Source organism: Saccostrea echinata, unplaced genomic scaffold (genome assembly GCF_033153115.1).
Source record: "Saccostrea echinata isolate AGI-Se365-2 ecotype Australia unplaced genomic scaffold, CSIRO_AGI_Sech_v1 ptg000001l, whole genome shotgun sequence".
NCBI lineage: Eukaryota > Metazoa > Mollusca > Bivalvia > Ostreida > Ostreidae > Saccostrea > Saccostrea echinata.
The window spans coordinates 9,062,398-9,077,382 of NW_026889750.1; the positions used below are offsets into that span (position 1 = coordinate 9,062,398).

Genomic DNA, 14,985 nt, shown 5'->3' on the forward strand with positions numbered 1-14,985 from the left:
AGCAGTTGAAATAGATGAAGTTAACGAACATTTGGCGATCTCAAAAAATCTACAAACAATGAGTGATAAGTGAACTAGTTTGGATCTTGTACAAAAATGCAGGGTCAGGCCAATATAAACTGAACATCTGAAATGGACTAACCCTGAGAAAAACTTTTCTAAAATTTCTGAGCCGTAAATCTCCTGTTTGCACAGCTAAATAATAGAAGCAATGAATATTCACCATATTGATAAATAGCAAAATAATTATGCTTTAGGAAAAGAACTGAAATAATAACTTTCCCAAAAGCAATGACCTTGATACTTTGATGAAGGTTACCTTTGGTCAGAGAAAGACTTCTACAAAATAGGACCTGTATTAAGGGCTCGAACAAGGTTTTGTCACATAGTTAGAATCTAATGATAAATTGTATTAGATAACATTTCTCTCTAAGACAAGAGTCGTCACGGTAGGTCAGTCGGTAGAGCGCCCGCTCCGTGATTGAAAGGTCGTGTGTTCGAATCACGGCTGACCTAAGTCGATAAAAAATAGGTAGCAACTGTTCCTTAACTAAGCGGTAGAGCGCCCGCTCCGTGATTGAAAGGTCGTGTGTTCGAATCACGGCTGCAACTGACCTAAGTCGATAAAAAATTGGTAGCAACTGTTCCTTAACTAAGCGCTCGGTACTTTAAACCTTCTGAACCCTTAAAAACCAAGGCTCCGTAAAGAACCTTCACTGCTCAATGGCCCTGATTGCCGAGTAAAGGTCTATTTGAAGCCCTTCACCGGTATATGGAGATGTCTCTATATGAGTGAAAAATTCTCGAACGGGACGTAAAACAAGATGTACTTAATCAATCATTCTAAGACAAGATGAAAATCACTTACGGTGACAATAGGGATTTGACCTTGAATTAAGGTCTTCATCCATCCATGTGGCAGAAACTTATTTATTCTTAATTATGATATCGATGTGCATGTTTATATTCGAGATTAAGTTCAGATACCACAGTTTCATTATGATAATAAGTCAATAGTTAGTCAACGGATTTCACGTGTCCTTTCTTTGTTAAAGTACTGATAATTAAATCTTTGCATTCCAGGTGTTTTTTTTTCCTACGAAAAGAGGACTAATTAGTGATTAGATTTTGTAAATAATCCTTTTGTTTCTCTGATCCATTAAATTTTCAAAGCAATTGGTCTTCGACATTTGAAAACGAAAACTCTGAAAATTTAAATGAAAATGGGAAATGGGAAAATGCATAATTAAATGATATTGACATTGAAAAACGAGCAGAAATTCATGGATAATATATGTATATCTGTACTTTAAAACTTGTAGGATAACCCCATTATACAAAAATACTAATAAATATCTAAAGTGTGAAATAAACTGTAAATTTTAAGTGTAATGCAATAAAAGTCAATAGTTTACTTTTCATTTGGCATGGTTGATAGAGACGTCATACAATTAAATTATCAGTTAAATGCTATTCCGATAAACTGGACCTCTAATGAAAGGTTGTATATTAAGTTATATTAAATGATTTCCGGAAGAAATATATAGTCAATTGCAATATTCTTGTAATATATCACGACTTTTTCATGAAGTACATTACCTGATTCGTATTGCATTACACTTCAAAATAGCAGACTCTGAATTTCTTTATCCGAATTCGGATTTGCATATTTATTTTCTTATGACATATAATTTCATACAAACCAAAATACTGTCAAGTTGGTCATTAGGAGTCATCATACATGTACATACATTGGTAAACCTTACAAGTTTACCTTTCTCCGCCTAAGCTTCTTTAATGTCCATTTTAAAAAAAAAAACAAGAATACATGGTGTGTTGCGTGACTACATGTATATGGTAATTTTAATTCATCCACTTATTTCAAATCCTGCCAGTTTGGATTTTAGTCAAAAAGTTTAGCACGCCCTCTATACTTGTTATTTTTTTCCTTCATTATTCTACCGCCCTACAGTGACGTAATGAAAAAGTTGATTATAGGCAAAACTTATATCACTTTTTCTCCAGAATTGAAAAGTGTAGTCGTATGAAACCTTTATTATGAATTTTGTGACTTCAAACACTTTATCTAAATATTATTTTACACCACTTTTTGGATATCATTATTGTATATTTTATTCTTATTAACACAACGTTCTATTTCCATGAGAGCTATTTCTCCATCTCTTTCAGTTTCGATTGTCCACTATATTAGCTTAAATTATACCAAAATTCTTGATAATAATGAATTCGAAGTGTTACATGCTGCTTTTTCCTTGTTTCCTCAAGGAAATATCATCTTCAGGTTATAACAGTTGCAAAGATAGAGACTCAAGCACGCAGTCAGGATTGTCCAACAACAGGAACAATCAGTACCTTATCACAAAGACGCAGGTGACAGTAAAATTGATGATAGGTGTGAGCCCGTTGTTAATTTAGAGCCATCAAAACGTTTACACCAGGAAGACTTGACATCTTTAACATTATTTTTGCCAAATATATAGATCTTAAAAATCGATCAATGATCAGATTGTTTTATGAATGAATATGATTTTTTTTTCTCATTTCTTTTCATTAGCCACAAATAGAGACCGCAATTTGTGCTCCAAATCAATTTTAATTAAATACTATTGGGAAATGTTATTTATAAGTAAATCATCTCAAATGACAAAATTGGGTGTAAAAATAAGAGATAAAAAATAATTTACTTTCACACAAGTTCGCAGAATTAAAAAGAATTATAGGCATTAAATTAAAACATATCAATTTTCGATTGAGATAAATTTATTTTAAATTTAGACTCTTGCATTCTTGTGGAAAAGTCTGAAAATCTACGCCAATCGACAAATGAAAAAAAAACAACGATATTTTTTCTTTGTCTAAATATAAAAGTATATATCATTGACAAAGACCCTCAAGTTAAAAAAAAACATTGTAAAGAAAGAATACCTGGTATACTTTAAAATATACAAGTTAAGTTAATTTCCCTCATGTGTCTAAAGTTTTTTTTTAAAAATTATCTTTTACTTTTAGTATATACACATCTGAACATATATATATGAACAAAAAACGATTTCAAAAGACATTACATGTAGTTAGATCCCGATTGTTCACTTACTGAAGCAATTTTATTTGCCTTCACATCAGGCAATAATTTTTGGAATGTCATCCTTCATTGATTTCTTAGAAAAGTACTTATCTTTTATGCTATGATGAATCATAAGTGCAATGTTGGCGAAAAAGCTTATAATTTGAACATTATAAATTTAGGTTATATGTATTATTGACTTGTTTCCTTGTTACATATCATTTGTTGTCACAATTCAACATCTAAGTACAAGCATCTTCCTAGGTAATGGATCTTTGATTTCCTAGAAAAGAACTCGCAGCTACACTATTTCTTATGTTATGATGATAATGAAGTGCTCTTTGACCCCCCAAAAAGCTAATCATTCATACATTTGATTGTTATGAACTCATGTCATCATATTTTATTAATAGCGACATATCTAGACTAAGGCACGTGTGAGGGACCTTTCCATAAAAAAGATAAAAAGATGGCAGTCACCTTTTTCTTTTTTTATGGAAGGGTTCCTCACATGTGGTGCTGTCTCGTAGCATGTATTTCACGCCAATTATAGGGGTTTTGTTTTGAGTTTGTTGAATCATTTATTTAAGTGTAGAGTTATTTTGTTTGATTCTGTTTTAATTTGAGTTTGTTTAATCAGTTATTTAAAGATAATTATATTAAAGTTCATTAAGTTCAAACTTTTTGTGTGTTGCTTGGTATGTCCAATCTAAAGTAGTGAAAACTTCTAATTGTACACTTAATTCATTTTGCGCATACGTCATGTACATGTAGAGATACTTGCTTTGCCGGTCGGCAGTGGATGCTCACTCCTCCATGGCACCTGATCCCACCTCTGATGTTTTAGAGGTCCGTGTTTGCTCTGCTCCAAATTTTGCATTGTTTAATGGACGTTTTGAACTTGAATACTGTTCGTTATCTTGATATATCTCATTTGCATTAACTAATAAACAAATATATTATTGCATCTATTGTTACACATGACATAAATTCGAAGAATAGACGAAATATGCTTGACGACCAATGTTTTATTTGAGGGATCCTCGTGTTACTTAAAAAATGTAAGTATTCTGGTCATTCTCACATACATTTTTATCAGAGAATTATCAAAGAAGCTTAATACCGAAAAGTAAACTAGATTAACTTCATTTTCCGTTTCTGATGAGTTCTGAGGTTTGACAATTGATATCTTAAAAAACTAAACTTTCTGAATTAAAGAAGACATGAAAAGTATTCTTTTGACACCCCCCCCCCTCCCACTTTCTGCTCATGGTTCTGTTGCTTTATTATTCATATGTCTCATATGGAAGCATTTTCAGATTTTATTGAAAAGTTATCGTTAATTAGAATTTCACTGTGCAATCCCTTTTGTGTTGCTTTCAGGTCTTTTCCATGATGAATGTAATTTGAAGAACTTCATTTATATATATATATATATATAACCCTGATTTCATTATTATTTTTATTTATCATATTTATCGAGTACTTTAGCAAATATTTTTTTAATTCCTAGTTAATTGTGAAGATAACGAACAGTGATTATTCTCAAAAGTCCATTCAAATAATACAAATTATAAGAAGAGCTAACACGGACCTCTGAAAATAGAAAAGGGATCAGGTGACATGGATGAGTAAACATCCCCTGTCGACCGGTCACACCCGCCATGGTTAACATTTTGTATGAAAGACAAAAGTCAACATTCGACTTAACCTTGGAATGCCTTTGCAAACAAGGTCATTGTACCATAGAATTTACGAAATGTTGACTTCAAACGATTTTGTTGATATACTTGTATCATCAACTAATTTGTTCATAGCCTGTCTACTAATATCTAGTTTAGAAACTGTTAGTTCTTAGGGCACGTTCATGCATAACGAATCAACTGGGAGACATAAACTCTGTATGAAGGTGATAATTGCTACAAATATTAGGGAGTTGACCATAGAAAGTTGACGTCATCGCGTTTGTTATAAAGTTTCACTTTTGCCATCATTGTCTTTGACCTAATTTTGTTTTCATATGAAGCAGAATTTGTTCAAAATCTTATACCTGAAAAGAAAAAAACTCTTGTTGTGTCCTCCAACTCGACATTTAGATTTATCGACGGCGTATTGTCAATTAACGATGGTTATTTCCATTCTTATGTCGATACGATATATCCCGGTGAGCTTGAAATAAAAGATACCACAGAGTCTGACACATCTGTTTCATATTTGGATATTTTATTAGAAAAAGACGTTAATGGTAATCTAACAACCAAGCTTTATGATAAACGTGATGACTTTAAATTTTCAATCGTCTACTTTCCTTACTTATGCAGCAATATACCTTCATCACCTGCATACGGGGTATATATCTCACGGTTGATTCGATACGCAAGCCATGCTCTACGTATGATCAATTTCTAAAACGAGTTAAGTTATTGACAAACAAGTTGATGAAACAATAATATCAGCAGTCCCGTTTAAAGTCCTCATTTCGCAAGTTCTATGGTCGATACAATGACCTTGTCAGCAAATACAATTTATCATGAAGTCAAATGCTGACTGACGTTTTTCATACTAATTGTTAGCCCATTATTTACACACTGAATTGTCGACGGATTTTCGTTTCTCGATCATGACAAGGAGAACACGGTGGGTGTGACCGGTCGGCAGGGGACGCTCACTCCTCCATGGCACCTGATCCCACCTCTGATGTTTTAGAGGTCCGTATTTCCTCTGCTCCAAAATTTGTATTGTTTAATGGACCTTTTAACTTGAATACTGATCGTTATCTCCATACATTTCATCTAGTAAAACATCCAAATATAAAACATATGTTGTAGATTCTGTGGTGTCTTTTATTTTGAGTTGGGATATATCAAATCAACATATGAATGAAACAGCTTTCTGAATTGTGTTAATTGATAAAACGTTGTCGATATATCTAAATGTCAAATTGAAGGCCACAATAAGAGACTTTTTCTATACATTTAGAAGTTTTTTGAATAAATTCTACTTCATATGAATATAAAAACAGGTCAGCTAATGAATGTGCTCAATTAGTTCCCATTGGAATCTTAACAGATTTTTGGAAGACCTGGTCTCCGAAAACTACAAAATAGATTGTCAGTGAGAGTCTCAAACACCTTTTTAATGTCAACCTCGGAGTACCTGTGAATACATAGATTCAGAAAGTTTTTTTAACAAAATATGTTTGCAGATGACCAGTTATAAAGTATGCAACTTTACGAGTTTAAATTTTATCGAAGAATGTCTATGATGTCAAAATATCTTATTAATCTAACGTTGGGAATGGTTGTGTAAAGTGTTGAAAAGTCGTACACTTTGATGTTAATGACCTTTGTAAAATTTTATGATTTCAAATTCTCTAAAAGTTTCTTGAAGTTTTTAAATAAATAATTGCCAGAATCCAGTTCTTTCCAATGATTTCTTTGCTTGAAATAAATTACCACATAAGCAGTACTCTGATTATATAGCAAGTAAGAATATAGATTCTTAAAAATCCAATTTTTCACTGAAATATAATTTATAATGTTCATTTCATTTTTAAAAACATGAAGGAAGACAGTTCAATTTTAATATTTTATTTCATATTCAATAAAACAATGTAAAAAGGATATATGTAATTTGTCAGCACTAAACGAATTAGGATAATTTTATCTAAGCAATTGATATAATATTAATATCATAACATAATATTAATATAACCTATGAATATACGCAGCCATGCTCGTAATTAAGCATTATCTAAGTAAAATATGGAGAAATTGTTCAAAACACCCAGTGAATGAAAAATAGCTAGAGAAACATGACATAGTAAAAAAAAAAAGAAGTAAAATCAGTCTTAATGATATAATGGAATCAATCAAGGACTTTTATAATCGGACATTACCATGCAGATATATATATGCATTTAGAACTCGAAATCAATCTTACATTGTTTATTTTGTACTCATAAATTACATTTTGTAATAATTGATCAATTCTGGAGACAACATTTTATTTCGTTCCTTTTTCGATATAAACTGTGAAAGTGTCATTTAAATAATGCATCTGATTGAACTTTACATTAAATTAGAATCAATATACAATAAATGTTTATTTCAAAATAATTGATGACTTTATGAACAACTTTCTCAATTATGGGCAATTTATCTTACTCAAACAAATAAGCAAATCATAGATTTGATCGAAACAAACTGAAATATTAAATTGAAATGGACTGGAGTGCCATCGAGTGCGTGCTTCTAGTAATGAAATAAACAGTGTGAAAAATGATGGATTAAGACCAATTATTGATGCCAGATGTGGTGCGTCTCAAACTTACCTTGCTACCATACCGACGTTTATTTATCCCAAATTGTAGAATTTGATAATAGTGAAGGAAAAAGAATTAAAAAGTATTGTTTTGAAACGTAACATGTAGAAAATTCAATTAAATACTTTTTTGATGAATTTATGGTGAATTAATTACAGCTTTGGCACAACTGGAATCACATGTAAATGCTTTTAGAATTCTTAACAAGATAACTTGTTACTATGATAATATCACAAACTGAGACAGATTCATAAAATTGACAAGTATACTACCTTACAAAAATCATATATTACACGCACAGATACACTTCAACACTAACAAAATTTATGAGCATTCTCAATCGCACCAAACAACCAATCAAATGTGAAATTTACTGCTATAAAGCATTGAATGTTCTTTGTAAAGAGTTTTGCTGCATATCAACATCAATATAAATTTCTCTCAACCTGTCCAATCTTTCCGTTTCTTCAATTGTTGGACAGGTTGTCATTTGAATGTTCATTTCATTTCTACAATATTGTGGAGGGGACCTATGCAGTCGGGGGCTTTCGTTTGAACCTTCGGACTCATGCTCGTTGATCGAATTCAACGAGGCAGAATTGCGAACAGGCAAAGAACCTCTCCGGACAGGAGAAGGCTCTGGCGAAAGAGAGAGTTTCCCTGGGGTTGTGTTGCATCTTTTCATTTGATCATGTTGGCCTGAAGAATGATTTTCTCGAGTTTGTAGCATTTCATTATGATCGAACCCGAGGTTGATCATTCCATCAGAAGACATCTTTTGTAAATCATACTGAAGAAAAAGAGTAAAAAAATAACCATCTTTTGTGTAATATAACCTCGATCACATAAAATCAACTTGTATGTTAAACTTATGCAAATGAAATTGCGTAGATTTTGACAGATTTTGGATGACGTAAAACTTTTACACACCTTCTGTTGTGGCACATTAGCTATGGATTTCCTATGAACACTTGTATATACATCTTCCTTGACGAAAGGTTTCTCTATCAAAATATATTTGGCTGCTATTTTTGGAACTTTATAGTCGAGACAGACTATAACAAACCCAATTATTGTGGTAATGATACCTAAAAATGAAAGAAAAAAAATCATTTTCAAAGCCATTTCTCAAAACGCACAACATATACATAAAGTCTTGCACAATGAGAGAGAAAAAACCAAGGCTGCAGAAAGTGTTATTACATATAACTTTGTCATTTTTTTTATTCATAAGTGAATAAAGCAAACAATTACGGTTAATTCATATACAAACCTATAGCTAAAACTGCCCAAAAGCAAGGACCATAGTAAGTCACAAAGTCTACGTCACTTCCCATTATTCTAAAAGCAAGGCGAGGCTGCAGCACGTGGAAGGTGACGCAAGCCAGAATCATTGTAATCCCGGTTAGGGTAAGTAAAAAGGCGCCATAGAAAACCACAGTCACCATCATAATGTTTGTGAGGATCCAGAACGAAAACGAGGTCCTGTAAATAGACATCAAAATTTACAATGTCACTGTCTCCACTCAAACACTTCATGTTTTGCAAGTATGAGCTGATGGAGGAAAAAAAACAAACCATAGCAGAATATGGGACAGGTATCCAGCCCCAGTGTAGCTTCTACCCCATCTCAGTCCGCCAGTGTCAGTACTGAGGTATTCCACGAGATGTAGAACTGGGATGGGTAGTCCCCTTCCCAAACAATGTCGCAATTCCTGGATAGGACCCCTCACTGAAATATACGAATAAATGTTGATTAGAGTAACATATGTTGAAGATCAGTATTTTTTTTTTATATTAATCTCAGTTTGGATTTAGAAAAGAAGTACTTGAGGTTCAAATAGCTTACCATTCTCTAAGTCCACTGCCTCATTGTAGTTTATCTCCCCTTTTGATTGATTAAAATTACCTGTATATAAAATGTCTGTATATTAAATATCTATATAGATAAATAACTTGTATATAAATTAAATGATATTGTACTTGGATTGAATAGTAACAAGAAAAGATCTCACACTTCTATATGCATTAAAACCGAGTTAACTGTGAATTATAATCGCATATACCTGATAATGTAATATTGATTCTTCGAAGGCCAACAAACATGCCAAGAGTTCCCGAAAATTGTTCCTCGGATCTGTAGATATACGTTGATTTAACCTGCACCTCACCAAATTGCCAACAGTAACCTAACGAAGCCACTGAAACAGATGGAAAAAATGATCATATTTTCATTTCAGCTCTTCCAAACCTAGAATTGCACAGAGACAGCTGAGAGAATACCTAATAATTTACGAATGAAGTGGTACAAGTTTGTGACATCTAAATCATGTTTTGGGATGACCTCTTGATAAGAATTCTTTTTCATAGACCTGAGCCCATGTCAAATATTCCAAATAACCACTCGAACTTATACATCTTGTCAAATTTATGCTAACCATTTTCAAAAACATTTGCCATAGGTTCGCACCAAACATTGTGAACATATGATGATCTTTCAAATACTGTAGGTCTTTGCTTGCATTTCAGAAAAGTTTAAACTTTTAACTTTAACTACCTGCATTGATGTGCCAACAAATAAACTTCCGGGAAATGCTGGCATAATTTGTTGTAGGTGAGACATGAAATCCTTGTTTTCACCATTAATGCCTAATTTAAAGGACACTACACCTGTTTGATTTTTTTTATTGACGCTTTCTTGCAGAAAATGCATCATCGTTAATCACTTTAATTTGGTGCAAGAGAGGTATCACTCAACTTTAAATAACCAATAAATGTGTGATATTACCTCAGTAGTTTGTAATAAAACTGTATGAAAAACTAACTTACAAATAATGGTTGTTCCAATACCCAGACTAAACACAACTCGTATTAGGTTAATCCATCTCTGCAAAAAAAGATTAATATATATACTAAAATTTAACTTCTTTGTAATTTATAGCAATTGATAAAAAATATTCATTTTGTTTATTGTTCAATAAATGGTGTGTGTGGGAGGATTCGTAGAAAGTTACTATTATGCATTAGAGAACAGTAAAAGTAGCTGTCCATATTGAACATAATACTCATTCAATCGAATCCAAAAATGCACTGAGGGTCTGCCGACACGTGGGCCTTTATTACTGATTGTTTCTTTATGAAGGCACTAAGGTTTACTCTATCAGTCTAGTGCCATGGGTACTGTTCACCCCCCCCCCCCCGCCCCCTAAAATATATCTCTTGATAAAAAAAAAATTTGGAATAAACCATACTAGAACCATAAAAAAACATAAATTTGTAAGGAGAAATGAAAACACAAAGATCTAAATTAATACCATACGATTTCTTTGTAGTATTGATGTGCAAATTGTTAAAAGTAAGATGATCCATTCGAATCATTCAAAGGTCAGCGAGATCAAAAAAGAACATGAAAAATTGACAGTGAACATACAAAAATCTGATTTATAAGGGAAATGTGAATTTGTCAAGAAGGTCAGGTGGATTCATGCTAATCGGATTGTGTACGATTAATTGGAACGATAACACCTTGATAAACTCTTTTGCATTCCTAACCAAGGACCAAGCACGTTTAAGGCCTTGATATCTTTTAAAATTAGTGAGATATCCACACTTGCAAAAGCTATGATTAATCCATTGACAAATAAATTGATTTTTGAAAAGAAAAAAAAAAAGATGAATGAAGAACTGGCTTGGTGATGGCGTTAAGACGGCCGCGGTAAAGAAACGAAGAATAAGAAGAGAGTGATGATGATGATGATGATGACGATGATCAATGTGATGAAAATGGTATTGATGAAGATGAAACCTTTACCACTGTTACTTTTCGCTGGTATAACACTTCACGTATAGAGTACAAATACACGTACAACCTAGTCGTATCTGAGAATTGTAAGACAGTATTACGGCAGGGTTGTATGTGTGCTTGTCGGAATCTGGGTTCTTTTTGAGTTTATTCAAAATCTGTGCTACATATTTATAATGATTTTGAAATTGCTAGATACAAGGGAATCGGTGTTAAAGATATTTTAAGATGCTAAAGTGTTGGTCCTCTACTGAAGTATTGTTTGAACATGGCAAATTTGTGATGTTTTCGCTTTATGGGTTGTAGGTACAGGGCAGGAGTGACTCTTCCAACAAGGAACGGAACAAGGCAATCTATGTTTCGACAAAAAGCAATGTTTCCGAAACACCGTAGTGCGGGCTAAAAATACAAAATGGCGCGGCAAGACACGCTTACAGAACGAAGGGGGTAATTAGCTGACTAAATTGCTGAATCAGAATTAATTCGAGTAAGTCGTTAAAGTAAACCGTCGTTTGCGTTCAGAAGAAGTGACATGTTCCACTTAAAAATTTGCAAGGTAACGCACGATCAAACTAGCCTAATTAAGTTTGTTGTCAGTTATGCAATCCTTATCAAGGTCCATCTTTGAGCCTACCTAGCTGTCCTACCTGTGTCTCCATAAAACGTCATGTGTTTAATGATCGTTTAATTATTACAGGAAGTGTTACAAATCATAACTGAACGAAAACTCCTTTGTTCATTTTAATATATGCGGTCTTTACGTACGTCATGTTTTTGAACAGACCAGGAAGGTCTGTATGTCATATTGTAAACAATATATAGATCAGAGGTCAGAAGGTGTAGTGTTAATGATTAATACTAAAGAAAAACAATTTTCCTTTCCGAGTTATTAAATTTCTTCTATCATCTTAACACTCAGATATGAAAGTTCATGTATGTTGGAATGATTTCAGTAAGAGTCTTGTATCGAAACTGTGTTTGTTACAATTGATTAATTATATCATAAACTTTGTGATATATTTATAGAAATTATTAGCACTTACTTCTTTTCCACGAATGCCAAGAGCCACTATAATCGTTGCTACGGAAACAAGAACGCATGCGTAAATAGCACTAACAAGTTGAATATCAATGGTAACCGGTGTTCTCTTTTGTCCATAGAAAGAAAACCCAAAGTCTCCTCGAAAAGCACTAAACCAAGTCATTCTGAAATATCAAAATAAAGTCAATTAAAGCAAGAATCTTGTTTCGTTATTAGTCCCCTACCGGTGAAACCGGAGGGGACTATAGGTTTCCTCTGAGTCTGTCCATCCGTCTGTCTGTCTGTCTGTCTGTCCCTCTGTCTGTCTGTCAGTCTGTCCCACTTGGTTTTCCGCACTTTTTTCCTAAACGCCTGCAGATATTGAGCTGATTTTTGGTATGTGAGTGTATTTTGATGAGTTACAGATCAAGTTTGAATTTCGTTCCGCTTCATTGATTTTTGACGGAATTACGGCCTTTTCAATTTTTACGGGTTTTCCGCAATTTTCTTCTAAACGCTTGTAGATATTGAGCTTATTTTTGGTATGTGGCTTTACCTTGATTAGTTATAGATCAAGTTCGCATTTCGTCCCGCTTCATTAATTTTTGACAGAATTATGGCATTTTCAATTCTTAACGGGAACCAGATTACATGCACTTGCCGGTAGGGGACAAGTATTGCTAATGCAATACTCTCAGAATGCTTGTTATATAAGGCCTAAGACCGATCCGATTCATAGACGGTAGTCTTGAAAGTTAACGATAAGTTTTTCGAGGTTGGGGAACCCATGATTCATATAAGCGGATGCTGTCTAATTTCTTACTGATAAACCTTGATACTTCAAAAGAGAAAGAGAATCAAAAGGATTCAAATGGCCTTTCTGGAGTGACAGTTTCAAGATATTGATTACAGACATGACATGCTTGAAAGTTAACCAGATTATTTCGATTTGTCGTGGTGTTTTTTTTTAGAAAATGAAAGGCATGTAGCTCATTAATAGATCGCCTTGACATAAAATAAGTATAAATACAATGTAATGACAAAACATTCAGAATTTCTATCTTAAAGTTGAAGTGTTCTCCCAGAGAAAAGAAATATTTACACCTTAAACGCAAAATAATATCGTCTTGCTTTTCCATTGGTATCTTAATGTCGCAATGCAATGCTGTATACATGAAAAGTTTACAAACTCCTTTGCCTATGTTACAAATAATAGCAGGTATGGTTAGAAATAAAGCTATTTACCTTTAACAAGACGTTGTTCCTTTAATTCCTCTTCTCCGTTGATAGTTCTGAAAGTCGAAATAATATACATTGTATGTTAATTTTAATTCAATGTAAACTGTGTTATATTTTTAGCTCTTGACAGTTCTACGCTTTGGCACTTAGTGTTCACGTTATATGTTCTCCTTCGTCACAGTGGAGAATGTATAACAAATATAAACCGTGTAAATAAAACAATAATGAATCGCTGAAGCGTGCATACGCGTGTATATTTGATCCCTTTATCACAAGATAAAAAGCTCAGGCGGACCCGGGTTATATTGAAATGTTATGGAAAATTTTCCAATTAATGAAAAGGTTTGACATGAAGAAGTTTGATAAGCCTCCTACAAAAAAAATTCTTTTTACAGACATGCAAATATTTCCAGCATTATGTCATATCAGTTTAAAACAGGCGAAAGAAAAGTGCATAAAATGTCACAACCCAGTTGTTCAATTAGGCATATATCTGCATAAATAAATAATATTAAAGTGAAATATAAGAATGAATATTAAAAAAAAAAAAATGCAAAAAAATATATTTAATTATCTAAATTCTAATAAAAAAAAATATTTATTAGAAATGTTGCAAATTATTTAAAAGAATTTTTTAAAATAAAATTCAATGAAGCAAATTTTTTTTTGCACTGACCATAAAATAAGATCTCCGGTGACGCTCCAACTTTATAACGGGAGCATGTAAAATTAAACCTCGGCTATGTAATCGGAAAATTTCAACTTCCTAACATCAATGTGTAGTTCTCTTAAAACATATGAGCAACTGTCAATCTTTTTACGATCAGCACTCACCGGTTAATGAGTGTTGCGAACGCTCTGATTACGTTTTATAAAGCAGTCAGACACCGCGGTTGATTAGCATACATTGAAAATAAATAAATATGAATGTCCCGGGAAAATGGAATTTCTACTGTCATATTTTTATACCTCTGTTGTTACGTTATGGTATTCCAGTATGAATTAGCATGGATGGACCCTCCTACCTTAGTTAGAGTGAAAGGTTAAGTATTTTGCTAAATACAAGTACTCTTGAGATTGTAAGAGAAGGTTTACTCATTATTACAAAGAAATGCTTCACAAGTAATTATGAATGTGCAAAGCATATTGATAAGCACGGTACGTTTTTCACTATATCCAAACTTCACAATACAAAAAGATTTGTTTCTTTTATCATAAACTTGTTGAACATGTATGTTTTATGATTTTATGATTTATTTATAATTTAATTTTTTGGTTTTTGCAAATAGAAAAGGTACTTCTGTAAATAAATAAACTGAAGAAGTAAATTTTTAAAACGCAAGTTTCTACAGCAAGTGCCGTCTTATGCATTTATTTCTGAATGTATGTAACATAAGATTTTCATCTAGCTACATGCTAAATTGAAAAAAAAAACATGTTTTTTTTTCTTTTGCAGTTTTTTTTTTTTAATTTTTGCACCTTAAATTTTGAAATAAATAAGTAACTAATTAAAT

At 32.7% G+C, this 14,985-nt stretch overlaps 1 protein-coding gene across 1 annotated transcript; it reads right to left on the reverse strand.

The window, feature by feature from the left end:
• Nucleotides 1-7,197: 7,197 nt before the first annotated feature.
• On the reverse strand, nt 7,198-13,619 carry LOC133185322 (dual oxidase maturation factor 1-like). Its single transcript, XM_061320495.1, has 9 exons — nt 13,478-13,619; nt 12,255-12,417; nt 10,239-10,296; nt 9,476-9,610; nt 9,259-9,318; nt 8,988-9,141; nt 8,683-8,894; nt 8,340-8,497; nt 7,198-8,199 (listed from the first exon to the last, which is right to left on the reverse strand). The coding sequence occupies exons 2-9, from the start codon at nt 12,414-12,416 to the stop codon at nt 7,786-7,788; spliced, it is 1,353 nt and encodes a 450-aa protein (XP_061176479.1). The 5' UTR covers nt 12,417; nt 13,478-13,619; the 3' UTR covers nt 7,198-7,785.
• Nucleotides 13,620-14,985: the final 1,366 nt, after the last annotated feature.